This window comes from Rhinolophus ferrumequinum, chromosome 10 (assembly GCF_004115265.2).
Source record: "Rhinolophus ferrumequinum isolate MPI-CBG mRhiFer1 chromosome 10, mRhiFer1_v1.p, whole genome shotgun sequence".
In the NCBI taxonomy this organism is placed as follows: domain Eukaryota; kingdom Metazoa; phylum Chordata; class Mammalia; order Chiroptera; family Rhinolophidae; genus Rhinolophus; species Rhinolophus ferrumequinum.
Genome location: NC_046293.1, coordinates 35,297,443 through 35,319,918, shown reverse-complemented (window position 1 = coordinate 35,319,918; position 22,476 = coordinate 35,297,443). Strand labels below are relative to the sequence as shown.

Genomic DNA, 22,476 nt, shown 5'->3' with positions numbered 1-22,476 from the left:
GGATTTTTGAAACTCTAACGTTTCATACTGGATTGGATCACCGTTGTATTGTCTTAGGCTTCATTTTCTTTTGGGGGGTGGCAAATGAGACATAATGGTTCCTGAAGACTAAATGTCTTTTTGATCCTACTTAAAGGTGAATTGCTGATACTGACGGGACACACGTACATCTATTTTCACCATCTGAATCAGGCCAGATCACGCTTTGAGAAACAGAACATTGGTAATTTCCCCCTGGACTACAATACACTTTAAAATATTTCATGTGCAATTTCTCCACAGATTGCAAGACAACAGCAGCAGCTTCTGCAGCAACAACACAAAATCAATTTGCTTCAGCAACAGATCCAGGTCAGAAATCATAATTTCAAATATACGTCCAATTAAAAAGTATATATTTGTGTATAATCGTTTCAGATTCTTAGATGAAGGGAACTAAAATCACCTCCAAAGTAAAAATGACTTTCACCCTAGTTCATGATGGGTTGCCTCCCGTACCATGAGAATTGTGAAAATGGTAGCTCCCTGTCATAGGTCTTCCTGTGGCAGGGAGCTCCAGTCTAAACAAGTTGATGGTAATTTTCATTTTATATTGAAGTGGAATTAATGTTAAAAATGTTTCATTTTCTCTATTCTTTAATGTTTAAAATGTGCCCGGAAGTATTCTTATGGGGGAGGTCCAGGGGAACCAAATCAGACGGGTCCATCAGGTTTTCAGTTAGAGAGCAATGGCAGAGAGAGCTTTTTACTGGATGCTCAAGAGCCATGTGTGATAAAGCTGGAACTTTGGTGTTCAAGTGGAATTTCACCCTTAGAATTGCTGGAACAAACCAAGACTGAGGGGCTCTATAACCTCCATATTTTCCTTATGTGGCAATTTGCAATGATAAGGAACATCAAACAAGAAGGAAGAAAGCAGCTATATTAGTAGCAAGGAAAAAGTTACTTGCCAGGGATACATACCACTTGCTAGCGCCATGAACTTTGACAAAATTTGTATCCTTTCCTGAAGATTCCCTTTCTGAAAGCACTATTTCAAAGAGTGTTTACAAGGATTTAATGAAGTCATGGATGGAGAGCTTTAGTGTAGTGTCAAGGCACATAATAAGTTTTCAATATATAGTTGCTATGACTAGAAAGAAAAGGAATCTAATTTATGGAACTATGAATCCAACTCTATATAACATCATCTATCTGGAAGCAACTGTTAGATTTGCAGTCAGGTTATCTGGGGGAAATCCATCATTCTCTTGAAGTTATATTTTATTAAATGTAGTTTATTAAATGTACAACATAGTTTATTAAATGTAAATATTATAAGTGAGAGAGGCAAACATGTCAAGATTATTTCATTCATGTGTTAATTATGTTTAGGCTTTTTTGTCAGAGAAGTTTGTCCCATTTTATCTGACTGGGTCAGGTACACTTAATTTCTTTGCCCTGGTTGATATAGACCAATCAGTGTTTACTTATTTTTGTTCTACCTGAGATTTTGGTGAGCTGGTTACAGCTTCAGTGAGACAGAGAAACATCCCTGAGATGATCCAACCAGGAGTCTTTGTCTTCCTTAACTGTAATTATGAGCAGCATACTTCTAATGTGACATGGTCCATCTGTTCATAGCTGGAGTGTGGTAGTTCAATCCAATGGTTTGAACTTGTCATAGGATTTTCATGTTCTTAGACTTAAGTATGCTGACTTTGAATATAATTTCAGTTGATGGTAGCATTTTCTCTACATTGAAAATGTTTTTAATTATTGAAAACTTACCGTAATAAAACTGTTATAGAAATGTCTTGTTATAAATAAGATACAACTATATAATCAGCAATATAGCCCTTTGCAAATCACTCAATTTCACTGTAATTTAATGAGGGTACCATTAGTTTTAAATTTTTATAACATTTATGAGACACAGCGTCCTTTGTTAAACATAATTTCAAAAATGCATCTAAACCCATATATATACATATACATATATATATGTGTATATATATATATGTATATGTATATATATATATATATATGTGTGTGTGTGTGTGTGTGTATATATATATGAAGAAGGCCCAATAAGCTTTGTTTTTTGACCATTTAAATTTAGCCAATACCTTCAGTACTGTTTTGGAATTATTCCACAATTATGACCACTACATTCATAATGTGGATTTTAAGTTCTGTCATAATGACAAAATGTTGAAATGGATGGATTCTTGCTCGAGATCATGGAGCACTATAATTTCTCAGAACATTTTTAAAATAAATTGCCTTAAAAATTATCTGTCCTAGAAATGATATGACTATAGAAACTGTAGTCTAAGAGCTGAAGCCAAGTTTAAAGACTTGCCCAAGATCACACAACTAGTTACAGGTAGAAATGGGATCAGAAGCAAAATTTTCTGACTGTTAATAGAAACTTTGCTGAGTATGAGAAATTTAAAAAATAGAATTTCCATTCAATCAAAATGGTCAGCTCCTGGCTTCCACTAGTTTGCAAAGTGAAAAAAGAAAAAAAAAGTTCCTAAAGGAAATAATTTTGCACTGATGGTAATTTAGGGAAAATATTAAGAGATATGTGGAGATATTATATCTGTGTGTTTAAGTACAGATAAATGACACTGACAGTCAAAACCCATCAAGCTATTATTAAAAAAAAAAAAAAAGAAAGAGGGAATGTTTCAGGTAAAAAAATAAGTACTGAGTAAGACTGACAACCTGAAAAGAATTCATTTTCACAGCTTCTAGTATATTCATTAACAAAAAGCATAGTTCTAAAGCATATTTTATAAATTGTTAATTTGGAGAAGTCTTACAAACACTTAATAGTAATGAAAGTCACAATAAATTTAAAATAGTCTATTGAAAAATTGTTCAAACAGTTATGAAGAGAGATTGTTCAAACAGGAAGCACTGATATAATGGCATGTGTAGAAATAGAAGATTGAAAACATAGAACAGATCCTGTTTTTTCTCACATAAATCCATACCATATTTCTTTTTATAGAATGTTTTCTGTCCCTTTTCTTCTTCTTTCCACTTCCTCCTTTTCCTTGGCAGCATAGGACAAGGAGGAAGAAGAGTAAAAATCAAACCTGTTCTTATGGAAGGCAAACCAAATTTATAACAAATTTTATTATAATTTTTTTTGTCAATGAATACATAATCAAATGTTCACAGAAGAATTTGCCATAGATTAAATTGTCTTTGATATCTGAATATACTTCTATAGGGTATGTTGAATTTGACCTGCTACATCTTTTTTCTTTCTTAAATATAAAGCCTTAAGACATTATTCATCCTGATTGCATTTTCTTTGATGCTTTATACTATTGTTGCTTTGGACCTTGGAAAACAATGCATCCCAGTTCCTTTACTGATAGATTAGTGGACTGCAATGTTTCTAGTCCACAATTAAGGCTGCATTTTAAATTTCTGTTTCAATTATAAATACATAAGAAATTAACTTGGTCCAAATATTGATAGAGGCAATACAATGTATTAGATGGGTTAGACAGATCTGCTAGATGGGTCAGATTGATAGGGTAAAAGAGCAGGACATATTTTCACACTTGATGGATATGTTAAATGACAGGAGGATGACGTTCCCCAACATTTTTCTCATTCTTTTACTAAGATCTCTTTAAAGGAGAGGTTAATTTAGACATCTTTATTCCATTTGAAGTACACGTCAATCAATTTTAAAAATGTATGAACAAGTTTGTAAGTGTGTGTATGCATAACATTCATATGCTCTTCACCAAGTTTTATTTAAAACTTATTTTGACCTGTGGATTCTATGTTTTTTCAACTTCAGATGAAAAGAGTGGTTAGGGGTTTTACTCTATCTTTATTTGAAAATAAAATGCTATAAGAATTAGCAAAATAACCAATTTTATTTAATAACTTAAGATCGATTATTTATGAACTGTTTTTATCTCTTTAAAAAGCATCCTTAGGTCTAAAATTGCATGATTCTAATTGGATTAAAAACTCAATATAGATCACTTCTTTATAAAGACTTGATAGAGTTATAGTCATTTTCCAGGTTTATTCACATGACTCAGGTTTAAAAGATTTAAGAAAGTTTCTGTTATTCTTTACAATCAGTACTTTCTACAAATAAAATGATGTCATAATACCAGAAATATCCCATATTCCCTCAAGAAGTTGTTCATTTCTCTTTTTCATATTTTATTTTATTTTTAAAGACTTTTTATTAAAAAATATAGCTAGCATACAGCATTATGTCATTTTCATGTTACACCATGAAAATAGTCTTTGAGAGATTGTTCAACATTTATATACCTAAAGAAGTGATCACCATAAGTCCAGCAACCAACTGACACCATACTATGCTATCACAATATCATTGACTATGCTGTACATTACATCCCCGTGACTTATTTGTTCTGTACCTGGAAATTTGAACCTCTTATTCCCTTTCCCCCTTTTATCCTCTTTTAAAATTTGTCATTTACCATTCACATTCAATATTATTTTACATTAATTTCAGGTATACCAAATTTCAGCATAGTGGTTAGATATTTGTATAATTTAAGAAGTAATCCCCCTGAGTCTAGTACCCACCTGGCACTATACATAGTTATTGCCATATCATTGACTATATTATTTATGCTTTACGTCCCCATAACTATTTTGTAACTACCAATTTGTATTTCTTAATCCCTTCCCCATTTTTACCTACGCTCTCAACCACCTTCCCATCCAGCAATCATCAAAACTCAGCATAACACCTTCCAGGTCCATCCATGACACTGCAGACGGCAAAAACTCATTCCCTTACATGGTTGAGCAACATTCCATTATATGTATGTACCACCTCCTCTTTATCCATTCATCCATTGATGGACACCCAGGCTACCTCCACATCTTGGCTATTGTAAACAATGCTGTAATAAGAATATAAATGCACACATCCCCTCAAAGTAGCATTTTGGGTTTCTTTAGATAAATACCTAGAAGTGGGATTACTGGGTCTTTCTTTGTCTCCTGTGATAGTCTTTGTTTTAAAGTCTATTTTGTCTGGTATAAGTACTGCTACCCCAGATTTTTCCATTTTCATGAAACAACTTTTTCCACCCCTTCACTTTCAGTCAGTGTGTGTGTCTTTCAGTCTGAATTGAATCTCTTGTAGGCAGCATATGTTAGGGTTTTGTTTTCTTATCCATTCAGCCACCCTATGATTTTGATTGGAGCATTTAATCCATTTACATTGAAAGTAATTGTTGATAGACAAGTAGTTTTTGCCATTTTATTATTCACATTATTTATTTATTTATTTATTTATTTATTTATTTATTTATTTATTTATTTATTTTCATCTTGAAGAAGTCCCTCTAACATTCCTTGTAATACTGGTTTGGTGGTGATGATCTCCTTTAGCTTTTTCCTATCTGGGAAGCTATTTATCTATCCTTCGATTTTAAATGATATCCTTTCTGGATAGAGTAATCTTGGTTGTAGATCCTGGCTTTTCATCACGTTGAATATTTTGTGCCAGTCCCTTCTGGCCTGCAAAGTTTCTGTTGAGAAATCAGCTGACAATCTTATGGGAGCTGCCTTATAATTTACTAGTTGTCTTTCTCTTGCTGCTTTTAGGATTCTCTCTTTGTCTTAAACCCTTTCCATTTTAATTATAATGTGTCTTGGTGTGGGCCTGTTTACATTCATCTTGTTTGGGATTCTCTGCACTTCCTGGAAATATGTCTATTTCCTTCTCCAGGTTAGGAAAGTTTTCAGTCATTATTTCTTCAAATAGGTTCTCAATCCCTGCTGTCTCTCTTCTCCTGGTACCCCTATGATGCAAGTGTTGTTACTCTTGATATTGTCCCAGTGGTCTCTTAAACTATCCTCATTTTTTTGGATACTTTTTTTTTTCTTTTTACTGTTACAATTGGGTGTTTTCTGCTACCTTGTCTTCCAAATGTCTAATTTGATCCTCTGTTTCATTTAGTCTACTATTGATTCCTTCTAGTGCATTCTTGATTTCAGTTATTGTATTCTTCACTCCTGACTGTTGCTTTTTTATGGTTTCTATGTATTTTTTTTATGCTTCCTATCTCTTTGTTGAACTTCTAACTAAGTTCCTTTAGTATTCTTATAACCAGTGTTTTAAACTCTGTCTTTGGTAGGTTGCTTTTCTTCATTTTGTTTAGTTCTTTTATTTAGTTTTCTCCTGTTCTCTCATTTGGGATGGATTTCTTTGTTTCCTCATTTTGGTGGCCTCTCTGTGTTTGTTTCTATGTATTAGGTAGATCTGCTATGTCTCCCAGTCTTAGCCAGGTAGCTTTATTTAGTAGGTGCCCTACAGATCCCAGTGGCACAGTCTCCCTGGTCACCTGTGCTGGGTCCTCCAGAAGAGTTCCTTGTATGAGTTGTGTGTGCCCTTCTGTTATAGTTGAACCTTGATTGCTATTGTCACATCAGTGGGTGGGTTTAACCCTCTGGCTGACTAGTGGTGGTATTCGATGATGTCCACAGCTTTCAGGCTGCTGTGCCTACCCCCCATGGAGCAGGATTTGCCCCAGTAGGCTCTGGTGCCTGTTGCAACAGCCCTTTGAGTGTGCCACTTGTGGGGCTAATTGGGTAGTGTACTGCAGTCTGATGCCAGCCTCCAAGTATGTTTGTTCTGGGACCTCTTGAGAGGGTCTCCGGTGCAGTCCCAGGTCACCCACTACCTGTTACCAGCCAGGGACTGCCTGGTAGGTGCTACAAAGCAATCCACAGTTGGTAGCTGCCTGTGCTGGACCTGGAGGCTTGTGGGAGAGGCCACGCTATGAACTGACGATGGCTACCACCAATACTGGGTTTGTGTTAGCGCCACAAAAAGCCAGGATACACTAAGGCCTGCTGCTGGTTGTCGGCTCCCGTAAAGTTCAGCTCCTGATAAAGCCTTCTGTGGTAAAGAGTTGGATGTGGCAGGGTCTCAGTGCGTCACCAGGGTGGAGCAAGTGGAACTCACCAGACCAATTCAGATTGAAATTTGGCCATTGGCATGGGGGAGAGCTTAACACAGGAAAGATGGTGCCCGCCTGCCAGCTGCACAGAAGGAGAGCCCAGGGAAAATGGCGACTATCTTTCAGCCCTCCATCTGAAGCCAACACACCTCAGTCTGCCCCCCATTTGTCTCCAACACCCCCGAGCCCAGGGCGAATGACTGGACGAGTCTGTGTGGGACCTTTCAGAGGACGTCTGGGTTTCCTGCAGACTCTCTTCCCTCCAAGACAGTTGGAATTCCCACTGTTTTTCACAGCCAGATGTTGTGGGGCTCTTCTTCCCAGTACCAGTACTGTGGACTGGGCAGCCTGGTGTGGGGGTGGGGTCCCTCACTCATCCTTTTGGAACCTCTGTGGCCAAGTTATTCCTCCCAATTTTTATCCACCACATGGATATTTGGGGCCAGCCTGTTTTGCTTCTCTGTCTGTCCTACCAGTCTCAACACAGCTTCTTCTTTATATCCTTAGTTATAAATTCTGTTCAGCCAGACTTCAGATGGTTCTCCAGATTGATTGTTTTATAACTTAGTTGTAATTTTGATGTGTTCATGGAATGAGGCAAGCACATCATTTATCTTTTCCACCATCTTGGATCTCTTTGCCCAACTTGTTCATTTCTTCATGAGACTCTTAGTTTTAGGAACACCAAGAAGTTTCAGTCTTCTTTTTCTATTATTTGGCAATGTTTTCCTTTAATATTGCTTATTATCCTTAAAAAATAGAACATTTTTGCATTCCTACTTACTGTATCAAGCTAACTTTTAATTCACATTAGTATATAAGATGAAATTTACAAATATTTTAGAGAAAAATATCCTTCTAGATTTTTTTGAGGGTAACTTTTATTTTTTATTCTCTTGCTTGTGCTACAGTACCCATTCTTATTTCCTGACTAATGTCTGTCTTACATTAAATAAACCTCTTTCTGATACTGATAGTTAAGTGGTTTATATCTCCAATAATGATCCTAGACCAATGGTTCATCTTGACCTGATTCACTGTTACCAAAACCTTTTAAAGTAAATGAATGTGACCTCTACTCAACTTCCATTATGGCAACAAACTGAATGTCCCTGGAGACTCAAGTTCCCTTTTATCTTGAAGCTTTGGATGGGACAAGGTTTCTATAGCTTTGGGCATATGTGGGGAAGCACATTGTAGTTTTAAGTTTCTTACTCTTTTTAAAAAAATACTTAATGAAATTTCAGGTTGTTAGCATTTAATAGGGCAAATTCAACAACATACTTTACTCTGAAATCCATTTAAGATAGTTTAAAGGGCAAATTTAAAAATATTGTACTTCTTGTCAAATACATATTTGTCATGATTCCCATACTGGACATTCAGTTTTTGAGTTTTCATAAGAGATTCCACAAATCTGTTTCAGTTCTTCTTCTGATAAACTTTTCCAAATATTGTTTATCATGTTCTTGTGGGGATAAGGAATTAGTATTTAATAACTCCTGGTCATTGTTTCTGATTCATAAGTTAGGCATGTGCAGGTCGAATAATAGTTTTGAGTTGCTGATTCTGTGTGAAACTAAGGGTAGAGCAGAGGACAAATCTCTGTTCCTTTGTATTGTTAGTTGGCCAGTGTATATTCCATAGTATGTAAGAAAGAGCTCGGTTTTTTAGGTGACACAGGATTATATTTAACTATATGGAATACAATTTTAATTGTATTAAATGATTTATAAAATGATAGCAGGGTTTCTGTCATTAGACACACCCAAATTCAGTCTCTGCATCTTCATACCTCATCTGCTGTGTGGTCTTGGGAAAATAGTTTTTCCCTCTAAGTTTCATTATTCTCATCTATTAAATGGGAAATATAATACCTAAATCACAACTGGTTTGTCTGAGGATTAAATGAGATCATGTCTGACATGTAGTGAGCATACAATGCTAAAATTTTTTGCCTGAGTCATTAGAGCGAAAAACTTGTTCTTTCTGTATTTTTGATGATGGACAATTTAATGAATATTAGCAGCAAAAGGAGAATTTCTATGCAAAAAAGAATATAATCTACATGGCAATAGCCACTGAAAACTGAAACTTAAGTGTTCCAAATTCATACGATTTTAGAATTACAAGGGATTTTTAGAAAGCTTTTATTTAGACCTATCTCTCATTTTGACATTTGTAAACTGAAACCAAGTAAGGTGAGATTTTCCCAGTGTCAACATAAGTTGTTACTTGTGGAACAATGGCTAGCTTCCAAGTTTCTCAGTCTTGGCCCAGTTCATTTTTATTTCACTGATATTCAACCATTTAAGGCTTAATGGCCCAAAGTTTTAAAATGAGTTTTCTTTCACTGGAAACTTATTCCTACAAAATAAAAATACGATTTGACTTATGTACAATTGAATGATTAAATTGCAGTCATGGGCCTAACCAATTTGTGACAAAGGTTTCATTTTATTGGAGCCAAAGTTCTCTGAGCTCATTAAGAGTTTTGGTAAGTCTTGATAAATTATTACGCAGAACAAAATCCATTGAAATATTGTATTGAAAACATAATAACGTTGAAGGTGAAATAATAGTACCTGACTGACCTGCTGATTTATGATTTCTTTCTCTGAATGTGGTAAGTTGGAAACATTTTACCCCCCCTCAACAAGACCCCACATACATACATGAGCACAAAGAGATTGCAAAGTACCCTTGTATATTTAGGATACTGGAAATGCCAAGAATAAACACTGCGCAATTAAGGTTGGTTTCAACCTGAGAAGGAAATGCATTAACTCCTTGAGCTCTGACTAATGTTTTGCTGTATGAAATAAAAATATGCCACACCTGGACAGGATATAGTTCTTGGCATTCAGATAGATTATTAGAGGAGAAAATATGGAAATACAAAGAAGTACCTTTATGGATGACTTTCCTCTCTTCCTGGTACTTTCTGGAAGCAGAAAGATAGGTGAGAAAACAGGTGGCCTCTCCTAAAAGAGCAGAGCTGTTAACTACAGCTCTGTCCTTTTCCTCAGAGGGAGCCACTTTTACATTCTTTCAGCATTCTTTTTTTTTTTTTTTTAATACATCTCCTGGTGATTACTAATGATAGAATTTCAGTCATTCATATTATTTGTCTATCCAGAGAAGCCTATCTCTATAGATAGAGATACAGATAGACTGATATGCATATAGTCATATATTTTGATTTTTATTGATATAGCACATACCATGTGGCTGAAAGAGTACAGGAGAGGAATGAAAGCACCATCTAGAGCCCAGTTCTTTATGCTGTGCCCAATCCTTTTACTCAGAAGGAACCCTTTAAAATATTTTTTAAGTTTTTATTTTTAATAGCCTCCCAGTATTTACACACACACACACACACACACACACACACACACACACACTCACTATAATTATAAGGTTGTTTCTGACTTATCAACTTTAAATATCATTAACTTGGAAATACGAAGATTTACTTAGTTCCCTGTATGGCCACCCTGGCATTCTCTCCTACTCTCCTCCTTCCCTCACAGTATAGTTATACAAGTCATTTAAGTTCTTTGAATAAGCACTTTTAAATTTTAAATAGTTAGCTTACACCTCTTTTCTTATTCAATCAACTATAAATAGTGTCTCTTGACACTTACCTTGTCAGATGAGGATAGCACTTTTCTTCTCTCACTCTCAACTGCCAATATCCATTATTTGTATGTTTACTCTAAATGTATATAATATGTTTGTGTGCATGTATACATGTATACGCACATGCCTATTTGTTTTACCTATTGGTTAATATTAAAATTTGAAAATCAGTAAATGGTGTTTACATTAAAATGTGTCTATATATTGTCTTCTGAATAGTCTTAATAGGACACTCCTTATTTCCTTTCTATGTTGCTTTGTGCCTTCCAATTGCCTTTTTTTCTTCCTCATGTTATTGCCTTATTATTTCCATAAATTCTCAAGAATAAATCAAATCTCCAGAATCCCCATTTCCTTGATAACTGCTTCCTTGTCCTTTGTCCTCCTGCTTTCATTTAGATTGGTTAGTCCAGCTAACATTCTTCGATGTCGGTTTATGACTCGTTAGAGCTGGAATCACTATTTCCTATATTGTCCTCCTTCTTGCTTTATCTCCTTGTTTTGCTCCACAACCACGTCAAGGAACTTAATGAAAGAAACGAGGGAGAAGGGGATGCAGAGAATATAAAGTTTCTGGTATAAAAATGTTCAAAATATATGCATATGTAATAATGTTCCATTTTATGCCCTACTTGATTGACAGTTTGGCTCCAAACAAAATTTTAAGTTGGGAATCATTTTTTAAAATATATTTCGAATCCACTAATTCATCATCTTCTAGCATCTATGAGAAACTTGATGTAGATCTGATTTTGTTGTTGATGATGACCCATATTTTTCATTTCTGAAAGCTTTTAGTTTCTTTTAGTTACTGTGACATTTTTCTAGGATGTATATAGATATTTTTTTATTTATTATTTTGTAAACACCATGAATCTTTTAGTCTATAAAGTTCTGTTCTTTCGCTCTGGAAAATACTCTTCCCTCTTTTTTCTTTTTGACATTTTTTCCCCCTTTTATTTTCTACTTCGTTCTGGATCTCCTATTAGGCATATATTATATTTTGGGGATGAATAATTGCATTTCTTATTGTTCGCATATTTTTGTCTTTGTTTCTTGATTCTTTCTAGGGGATTGCCTAAACTTTATCTTCTAAACTTTTTAATCGAATCTCATTTGAGAAATTGCCTTTTTAATTTCTATGAGCTTCTTCTTGTTCCCTGACAATTCTTTTTTCAGTTTATTCTATTCTTGTTTAATGGATCATTCCTTTAATATCTCAGGGTATACAAATTTGAGAGTGGTTTTAAAAAATTAAATTTTCATTTTCTTAAATTATCTTTTTCTCCATTTTTCACTTACTGATTTATCTTGAAGTTTCTCATTTAGCTTGAAGTTCTACTGGTGGTTGGTTTCCCATTCAGATTTCAACTCAGATAAGACAAATTAGATTGGGAGTTCTGACAATAAATGAAGCTATCAACAGGGGGGCATTGCTTTAATGAGAACAGGAAGCTGGCCATACATTACATGAACACTACATATAAGTACAGAAAAGTCTTTGTTCTAGAATTCCAGTGATCATGCTAGCTATCTTAAGTTTCTCTAGACTGTTACATTTCTGTTGAGGGAGAGTGATGTGACTGGAGTACAAGTGGACAGAGGAGAGCCACTTTCAACTAATACTGTTTTCGACCTAGGCCTCACGCCTGCTGTTTCTCATATACCTGGGGTTCAAGTCCCAAGACTTTTTTTTTTAGAGGTGAGGGGGCAGTTCTGAGGGCAAATAAACCTCCATTTTTTGCTTAATCCCTTCCATGTATACTCTAATCTGTTTACCTGCTTGCACCAGTTAAAACTCTACAATTACTTTTCATCTTCCAAAATTTGGTCAAGTTTCTTGCCTGGGCATGCCTCTTATTCTTTATGTTATATAAGTTTATGAATATATTTGTTTTTATCATTTTATGGTGTCTCAGAAACAATGGAGATATTCAATGCACATAATCATTTTGTCACCTTGAATAGTAAATCAGGGCATTATGAAAAAAAAAAATCTTTCAGTTTAAATAGGAGAAAATATTCAAGACAGTACCTGCTGTCTGGGAATGAAGGAGTCCTTGTAAAGTGGATGAGTTACTGCAGAAAGGTGAAACTTGAGGCTCCAAAACCAAACTTTAACAGTTCTAAGATTTTTATAATGTATATTTTCTAGTTTCCTTGGTGAGAGATAGTGGGGTCAAGGGACATAGATACGGAGAGTTTCACGATTCTTTTTCTCTTTTTGATAAATTTATGAAACAAAATGAGTTTTTATTTATATAGAATTTTAAACTATGATCTTTATACTTTTAAGTTTTTTTTCAATATCATTATTGAGACCCTAGTTTAAATAACCAGATTTGATGACTATATGGAAGTGAGGTTGACAATAGTTGTTGGAAGTTTTAATCCTGGTTCTGTAATTCATTTATCCTGACTTGGGCTCCTCACAAAAAACATAAACAATGAATTTCATAGAAAGATATGTTTTTTTTTGTCATTTTTTAAGTTAAGTTTATGTTTTTAGTTAGGTGTTGTTGATATACAAAATTATATTGGTTATAGTATTAGTAGGCTTACAATATAGTGATTCAACATTTTTATACCTCACAGTGTGATCCCCCCACTCACCTGTCACTGTGCAAACTTATAACAGTATTATTGACTATATTTCCTTTCCCGTTTTCACCCATTCCCTCTCTCCCTTCTGGTAACCATCCCTTTGGTCTCTGTTTCTGTGAGTCTATTTTTTTATTTGTTTTGTTTTTAGATTCCATAAATAAGTGAAACCATACAGTATTAGCCTTTTTCTGCCTGACTTTTTTTTCCCCTCATTTTTTATGTAGAACCTTAAATAATCTTCATTGTTTTCCTTTTTCTGTTATCCCATTTCTGTGTCATTTCTGTGTTTCTTCTGCCTCCAATCTTTGCAATATGATTTCTGAAGTCTGGGTCCATTTAATCCAAGATGGACAGTTTGGGAACACTGAGACTGGCGCAGAAACCAGACTCACAGCAGTTATCTCCCATGACTTTGCAGCCTTTCCCCAAACGACATCACCTGTGGAAAAAGCTGAGCACTGTTCCTCACTGAGGCTCTGCAGTCCGTATCTTATCAGTTAACAAAACAGGGTCCATCAGCGCTCAGATAAACCCCTGGGAATGTAATTATCAAATAGTGGGAAACAAAACAAAGCAACTCAATCTAACACCAACCAACAGGTTTGAGTAATATAGGCCACAAGTCGACATATTGGCCTAAAATGAACCTCTTTTATTTCACCTTGGTTTACTCATTAGTGTGGTAAAATGTAACTTATAGGCAATGAGAAACTGACTTTTTACTATGTGTGTGTGTGTGTGTCTCTATTTTTCTTCAGAAAAGAAAGACTAACATAACAGTCAAACCAAATGGGAAAGGAAAGATAAATAGAACATTAAGGATACCTTTATGATGCTAGGATGGTCTCTAGTTTTCCCTTGAAGGGAGAAGCAAAAAGAAAAACTGGAATTATTTCTTCTGCAGTGAATATTCTAGAAGTGGTAAATTCTCAGTCTTCATCATACTTGAGTTCACAGCAGCATTTGGTAAAGTTGATCACTCACACTTTCTTGTAACACTCTTCAGATGGCCTTCAGATGACTGCAACTTGCTTTTCTTTTAAACTTTCTATTCCTCGTTCTCAGTGTCATTTCGTGGATTCCTCCCCATCCTTAAAAGGCAAATTTGCTGTAATTCTCCATCATCTGACTTATTTATCTTTACTTACTTCCTAAATGATCTCATCTAATGGCATTGTATACTGCCCTAAAGCTAATACTCCAAAATGTAACTTTTCATCCTCCATCTCTCTCCTGGGCCTTAGGGTCCAATATCCAACTGCTTACTTAGTCTATTTAAATTGATAACTAATAGGCACCCAAATTTCACATTTCTGGAACAGAACCTTTATTTTCTTCAAACTTTTTATTTCCCTGTTTATCCAACTGAATAAGGTACCATTTGCCTAGTTGCTATTGCTGAAGATCTGGGAGCTATCCTTGAATCCTCTCATTCTCTTACACCTCACAACTAATCCATCAGTATTGGTTTTTACCCTCCAGTATCTACCACTTGACCAATTTTTCCCACCATCACGCTAGTCTAAGACATTTCTCTCCTGGACTACTGCAGTAGGCTCTGCACAAGTCGGTCATCCTATTGACCCCTAAGCAGATATTTTTCACATAGCTGCTGGAGTGATCTTTTAATTTAATTGTGCTATAACCATGCTCAAAATCATGTCATTTAAAATAAATCCCCTCACCTTATCTTAGTCTATTGCGCTGTACTTGATTGCACCACTGCCAACCTCTCTACTTCTCCCTCTCTCATTGTTTCCACCACAGAAACCTGTCCTTCCTGGTTTCAAGGAATATGCCAAGAATGTTCTAACATCAGAGCATTTGTATTTGTCATTCTTATGTCCTGGAATGCTTTCTTCAGTTCATTACAAAACTCCGACCCTCATTCCATTCAGGTCTCTCTTCAAATGCCGTCCTCCTTAGGGACGCTGTCTCTGTCCACCCAATCCAAAATAGTCCCTGCACACCACACCCCCCAGTCACCTAAGTCACGTATCCTGCTTACTTTTCATCACAGCACTATTCACCCCTTTATATTTACTTGGGATTTGGTGTACCCCTGCCATGATCACAGTACACACAAGGCAATAAGTTCTGTGGGGTCAAATATTTTATCTGTCTTGATTTCTGCTGTACCCAAAGTACTTACAAGTGTGATAGTTCCTGGCATAGAATAAGAACTCAAAAATATTTATTGAATGCATGAATGGATGAATGAATAAAGTGGCATCACATTATCCACTCTGTAGTGTACATAATAATGAGAAATACAGTAATTTTCTCCAGGGATTGAAATAGATGTTTAGGGAGCCATCAAAAATAGATAACCAACACTCCCTGTGCTGTATATGATTTGTAAAATCATTTTGTACTCTGTACTGTACTATTGAGAAGGAGCAGTCCATTGCTTATTAAGTGCTTAGCACTTTACAGAGGTCATTTCATTTAATTATCACAAGAATTCAGATAGGTTATGGCATTATCTCTATTTTATAATTAATGGAACTGAGGAGTGTGTGTGTGTGTGTGTGTGTGTGTGTGTGTGTGTGTGTGTGTGAAAGAAAGAGAGAGAGAGTCAGAAAGAGAGAGAGAGATTCTGAGATCCTGAGAGTTGAGTGCTATATAAACTAAAAATGGATCTTCTTCCTCTTTCTCCTTATTGGAGTAGCAGTAAGTGATTTAATTCAGATAATTCCTAGAAAATAAGTAACTGATCTTATGAAACTGAGTTAAACCTATTAAACTGGCAAATGTGGCAGGATTTTTAAAAAAATGTAATTTAGTATTCTTTCTACACTAAACCAAGTAAGAGTGCTCTTTTATAAGTGGGGGAAATTAATATTTATAAATGGAGGAAAGATGTGTTTTGCATAAGCAAATATTGCATATAACTAAATCTTTACCTATACATGCCAAAAAAGAATGGATGCAATGTTTATAAAAGATGCACATATTTAAAAATAATTATTTTATGTTGACAATCTTGTTATACTTAAAAAGGGAATTAGAAGAGGTGAACTAATGAACTTCCATAGTATACAAATATGTTTAACCAAAAGTGGTGAACTAATTAGCTAATTTTTATATCACATGCATAAATTTAGAGATTTATATTAACATATGTACATGCGCACACACACACACACACACACACACTCAATGTTCTATAAATTTTTAAAAATCATTACTTTCACTTCATTTTTTTCTGTTTATTGCCAGCATATGTATTAAATTATTTTCCTTCTCCCACAGCCATCGTCTAACTCTCACTACTTTTTTATTCCCCTTCTACCTCTGTATTCTTTCTCACAACTTTGCCAATACCTGGATCCATACCTGCTGCTTGACCATCTGACATCGCTACTAGTCATTTCCTTTACCCTTTCAATTTATTTTCTCTCTCCCATAGTTCTTTTCTTTGGCTAACTTTTCTCCTCTTCTGGCTATGCAACTGGATTTTATGTTTCCATTGAATAGAAAGTTGTTCACTAGTAAACCAATGAAGTAAAAGATTGTTGTTGTTTTTCTAATTTTTAAAGTAAATTATTTGAATTTCTGTGGGGTGGTTCTAGGGAAAGAGAGCAAAAGAAACATAAACAAGCTCAAACAGAGGTTTCACAGAGTGTTAGTATAATATATTATTGCAATCTTTTCATGATAGAGGGTGTGTTGTCATGGGCACCCATGTCACACAGTCAGAAAAAGAGGAGGAGTGGTGCTGCCATAAGGTAAATCAAGAGATAACAATAAAATTTTTCTGTTGCCTGGTGGAGGAGTTTAGGATGTGTTTTCTTTATATCTTCATCCGCCCCTAATTGAGGATGCTTTAAAATTGAATGACTAGCAGTCAAAACGTGTTTGCTTCAAGCTGAGAAGAAAAATGCTGGTGTCTCCGCTTCCAAACTGATTGCGCTTTGTACACAACTGACAGCTACAGTCACTTTGAGTGACTGATAAGTAGGAAGCTTTGCCACTTATCAAGGAATGCAGGCTGAAAAGAAAAGACTGGAGTCGTTCAGATGCTTTGGCATGTTCAAAATAACATCTTACATCAGTCAGACTCAGAAGCACTAAAAGACATCAAAATGAAGCAATGTATATAGAAATGTGGTATATGTGTATTTGCATACGAAGAGAAAAATTATTCAACAAGCAAAGCTGCAAAGAGGTGAAAGAAAAGGTGTTGTCAGGGGTCTATTTGTGAAATGAATCAATAGTTAAATAATTTACACATATTTTGATGAAATTTACCCTTAGGACATTTATAAACATCCAGATTTAAAATTATGTAACTATTGCACTCCACCATTCATTATATAAGCAGCTAGCTTTGACCAGAAGAATTCCTTGAAGCACCTGAATAAAAAATAGTCATTCACTTACGTCGTCATTTTTACCCTAAGAATCCACATTCTCATTCCTTTTTTTGTGTGTAAATATTTAATATTAAACTGTAAGTGTAAAATATTCGGTTACATCTCACTTAAACAGCATGATTATATAATAAAATAGGTTGGGATAAGTTTCTTCTTTTAATTTTAAGTATAATTTTGAGACTATGCTAACAAAAGAATATACAGATTCACTGGACTGTATTTCTATAAATAGAAACTTCTGAAAATGACAATTTTTATACTCAGTTATTAGGCTTCTATGTCTAGTGCATGTATACCCTGCTATAAATTTTCTAGGACATTCATATTTCAAATATTTTGTCTATCTATTAACACAAGTTGTTTGATTTTCTGTACTGTTTGGATCTCTAATAAGAGAGATGCAATATACCTCTAGTATTTTAACCCTCCCATGAATTGCAGACTGTCTGTTTAGATAACTTGTTTCAGTTTGAAAACAGAAATACACTTGTTTTTGTCAGACCATCGGCCAATTTTAGGTTTGGAAGTCAAGTCACAGTAACCATAGCCAGGGTTAATTCTTCAAGCTTCTTTCACTTGAGGGGGCGAACCTTAATGTATAGTAGTTAATAATTTAAGGAACAGCCAACTGTGTGCTTGAGGGGTATAATATGAAACCTGCAAATTATTTCACTCTTTTCAATTGTTGTAGGACTGAAGACTACTAAAGTTTACATGATTGTAAAAACTTTTGGGTATGCTCAAAGATAATCATTTGAGGAAGCGGGAGGAAGAATGTGTTTGGACAGTATGGTCCTCGGACCAACCTGTGAACTGCTACAAGTCCTCAGTGAGATAGGAGCTTGCTAACCCCCTTTAATTCATCTGACATTTTTTTCACTGCAAAACTTTCCTGATGAGGGAAGCAGTTTGCTGTTACATCCTAGTCTAAGCTTCTGGCCTCATCTTAGGTCTTTGAGTAGTACTGTATTAAAGCTCTTTGATCAATAAAATAATTAGTAATATAGAAAATTAGACTTTAGAAATAGCTCATTCCAACTTTTTCTTCTTTTGTAAATGGAGACGATATGGTCCAAAAATTATAAGGGTTATGTACAGGTCCCATAAGTAATTAGATGTAGACCCTGGTCTCTTTACATGGTTAACCGTGTAAAATAAATCTAGATCATTAGCACTCCTGAACAGAGAAAATGAGCAGCAATTCTGCAGAGCCCATCAAATTGACTTTATTACTTTATTTGGAATTTGAAATAGATATTAAGTTTTTTTGCTAAAGAAATGTGGAATACTATTTGATTGTTTCCAAAAAAATTGAAAAGGACACATCACTGAGGAGAAAACAGTTAGGAAACCTTAATCAAATTCTGATTCACTAAAATTATCAGTATATCATTTTGGAAGGCATACATACAAAACTTTCTTAACACATGTTTCATAGGTTCATGATGGTTTTTAAATATTTTTTTTTAAAATAAATGTTTTACAGTGAGCTAGTGTCTCTGCTTGACCCGTTTTAGATCAAAACTTATAACAGCATATCATTAGAGCCTAAAAACTAAATAAAGAAGCAAAAAAATGATGTTCTAGTGTGAAAATAATGTCTGACGTGCCTGTCCGAGAAAAGGGTTCTTTTGATAAATAGTAGCCGAGGCTCTTTCAGAGTAAAACTGAAATACTTTAGAGAACCTCTTTGACTTCTAGATATGTTTTGAAAACCTAAATTAAGCAGTGAATATTTGGGCAAAGGAAAATATTTCCTCATTATGCAATTGATTTTTTTTTCTCTCCCACTGTAAAATTATGCCCATCCCACCGCCTCCCCATTCAGGATATTTGATATACTTCTATTCTATCATTTATTGAAAGCTTTATCTTCTAGTCTCCTATTGTTTTAAAACACCGTCTTTCTGTTTTGTTCTCTAACAAGTGCTTCATTCATGGGAAGGAACAGACAGCAAGATCTTTTTTCTAAAATCTTTATCCCTTGAGACATTGAGTGAAGTCTCTTTTGTGCTAAAAAAAAAAAAAAGAAAAAGAAAAAAGGCTACTGCTCTTAAATGCATTACAAGCGCAGTCTTGAGGTCTACAAATACTTCCATCCACACATCATTACTTTAAACTGTCTTCTCTTTAACCTGTCTTCTGCTACCTCATCTTTTCTTTTGGCAGTGTCTCTTACCCAGTTGCTTTCTCCCCAGTAATTCCCATGCTTGTGACACAAACTCATTCCTAGACAACAGATCATCTCAGTGAGAATTTTGGACAAAGAACACAATGCAGAAATAACTGTCTATCTGACGTTATTTTGTAAATACCTGCTTTTAAAAAACAAAGTGGTACCCTGATAGCATGAAAATGCTAACAATTGGTATAATCATGGGAGAGCTTAGGTATCTGGTAAATCTTACTTCTCGCGGTAATATTATATTTTATTTCTCTCATGTGGCCACTGTAAGATACGATGTTAATAAGTGTAAACAAAATCCCACTTTGAGTAATGTAGCAATTAGGTTGTAATTCATATAGTAAATTTCTGCTCCTCCACATCATGACACAATTCAGGTATCTGATGATTTTCTTCTAGCATAGTCATAATCATAGAAATAACTTAACAACGGTGTGTCACAGGAAAAAAGTAAATGATAAAGCCAATCAGTGGACATTCTTTGGTTATTTTAAAAGACAATCAGGATCACAGTATTTATGAAATGTACTGAAGTCCACAAATGCTTGTATACTATTACTTTGCCCACTTTGCGAATGTTATTAATGGCTTTTGATGCCAAGATATGATACTGTCCTCATTGTTCCTTCTGTATCTGGTTAAATTCTCAGAATTCTGTGTTTTGTCTGACCTGGGGGAGAGCGACTCTTCTCTCAGCTTTTTAGTACCACATTCAGAGCCCCACGGAGTTTTCTCCTTTTGCCCATCTTGTCCATATATCTTTATTTAACAGCCATTTTGCTTTCTTTCTTTTCCTTTTTTTTCTTTTTAAAGCATTTGATTGATTTTTTTTTCAGTTTAAGGCTTGATCGGAGAACATAGAAAAATATGAAAAAAGTAAAACCTCTCCAATTAACAATGTTTGATGGTTTATGAGGGTTCAGACTAATATATAGTGACATAATACGTGTAAAATGGAGACAGACTTGGGACATTCAAAATGGTCTGAGTTTTCACAGGAATAGATGAAAGGATTAAATGTAGTTTGTGAAAATATTTTATTTTGCCACCATCTCAGTTCAATTTAGATTAACCTTCTGTGATATAATTCCAGTCTCTAAAATTAAGGACCCTGAGATGTTGAACCTATTTTCCAATCTCTTTTCTAGATGTAAAGATTAGGATAGGAAGTTTGGTTCTTATCTTTAAGGGTTGTACAGCTTCAGAATGAAACTTAAATGCCTTCATGAAGGAATAAATCTTGATTTTTAAAAATTTATTTTCGTTGAGAATATTCTAGAGAGTTCAAGGAATGTGCATAGCCCAGAAGCATTACCCTAGTTCATTTTTTAACTCCCTCTGATTAGTGACTTCTGATAGCATTAAGAAGTGATCATATACTAAAATTTTCATATTATTTTCTATTTGAAACCTGTACCCCAAAACACGCATTTATGGTTTGGTTCCTTTTATTGATTCTTTTGCACAAAGTTTTTAAAAATTAAGTATCTTGAAATTGGAGTGTGCCTTAGATTTTAAAATGTTTTAAGGATGTTTTAAATGTTTAAGAAAAATTTTTTCCCCTAAATAACAACTATTCAGACAATAGAGCAAACATTATAATTTATGTGTGGAAGTCACAAAGGAAAAATACTCATCAAGGAAGTCTGTGCGGTGGTAGGTAGATAGATATCTTCCCCCCGGCCATTGACTATTCAGATAACTGCAATATAGTTAAGAGACTTTCTCTTTCTAGTACTGCTTTAACTAAAGGAGAAACAGAAAACTACCTCAGGATGTGTTGCTCTTATTTTATTACTACTTGTCCCTTCTCTCCACCTTGACCACTAACTATTAAGTTTTATTCTATTCTGGCTGTGTTATGCTGTACTAAATGTCAGTGGGATGTCTGCCCACATCATATGTTATAATGATCTGTTCCTCCTCATAGGGACTCATCCACTGAAGCTCTCTTTTTACAATCCTACATACACACCTGCTTGCATAGGAAATATAATTCTCCCCTTATGCAATCCCCAAGCTGGTCTTAATAAACATGATGGTGAGAAATGCTACAGGCCTCTTTTCAGTTTGCTATTTAATGACTTGCTAAAAGTGAAAGAATAGTAATTAAGTAAGCATACAAATGCTTGTCATTGGTGGGTAGTTACTGAGGCGAAAGAAAAAAAAATCAAGGTTGAAGATTGGCTAAAAAGAATGAAATATAAATTATATTTTCTAAATTATTTTAATGTAGACGTTATGATTCATTACAGTGTATACTAGGAGCACAACTGGATTTTTTTTTTTTTTGCCTTTTAACGTTCAGTGAGATTATTTACATATCTTTATGCAAAATATAAGAGACTTCAAAATGCTATCAATTAGGCAGGGATCAAATAGATCAGATATTCTACTCAACTATGAAGACATTCTTGTCACCTTTTAAACAATGCTGACACATTACTAAGACTTTCAGAATCCTATGGGAAAAGCCAATAATAGCTTCATTTATTACAAGAGTAAACTGAGGCAGTTATTGTAGCTATGAGTATTTCAAATCTTGAAGGGCGAAAGTAAACTAGGGGTGAGAACTGACTGGGTGGTGAACACTCAATGTGATATATAGATGCAGAATTGTATACTTGAAACCTATGTAATTTTAGTAACCATTGTCACCCCAATACATTAAACAAACAAACAAACAAACAAA

General features: G+C 34.8%; 1 protein-coding gene across 3 annotated transcripts in view; it reads left to right on the top strand.

The window, feature by feature from the left end:
• Nucleotides 1-22,476, top strand: part of SOX5 (SRY-box transcription factor 5) — a 478,480-nt gene that overhangs the window by 285,003 nt on the left and 171,001 nt on the right. For all 3 annotated transcript variants that reach the window (XM_033118758.1, XM_033118759.1, XM_033118757.1), the window contains one exon: nucleotides 283-351. In XM_033118758.1, coding sequence (XP_032974649.1) covers nucleotides 283-351 — 69 coding nt within the window. The remainder of the gene's footprint in view (nucleotides 1-282; nucleotides 352-22,476) is intronic.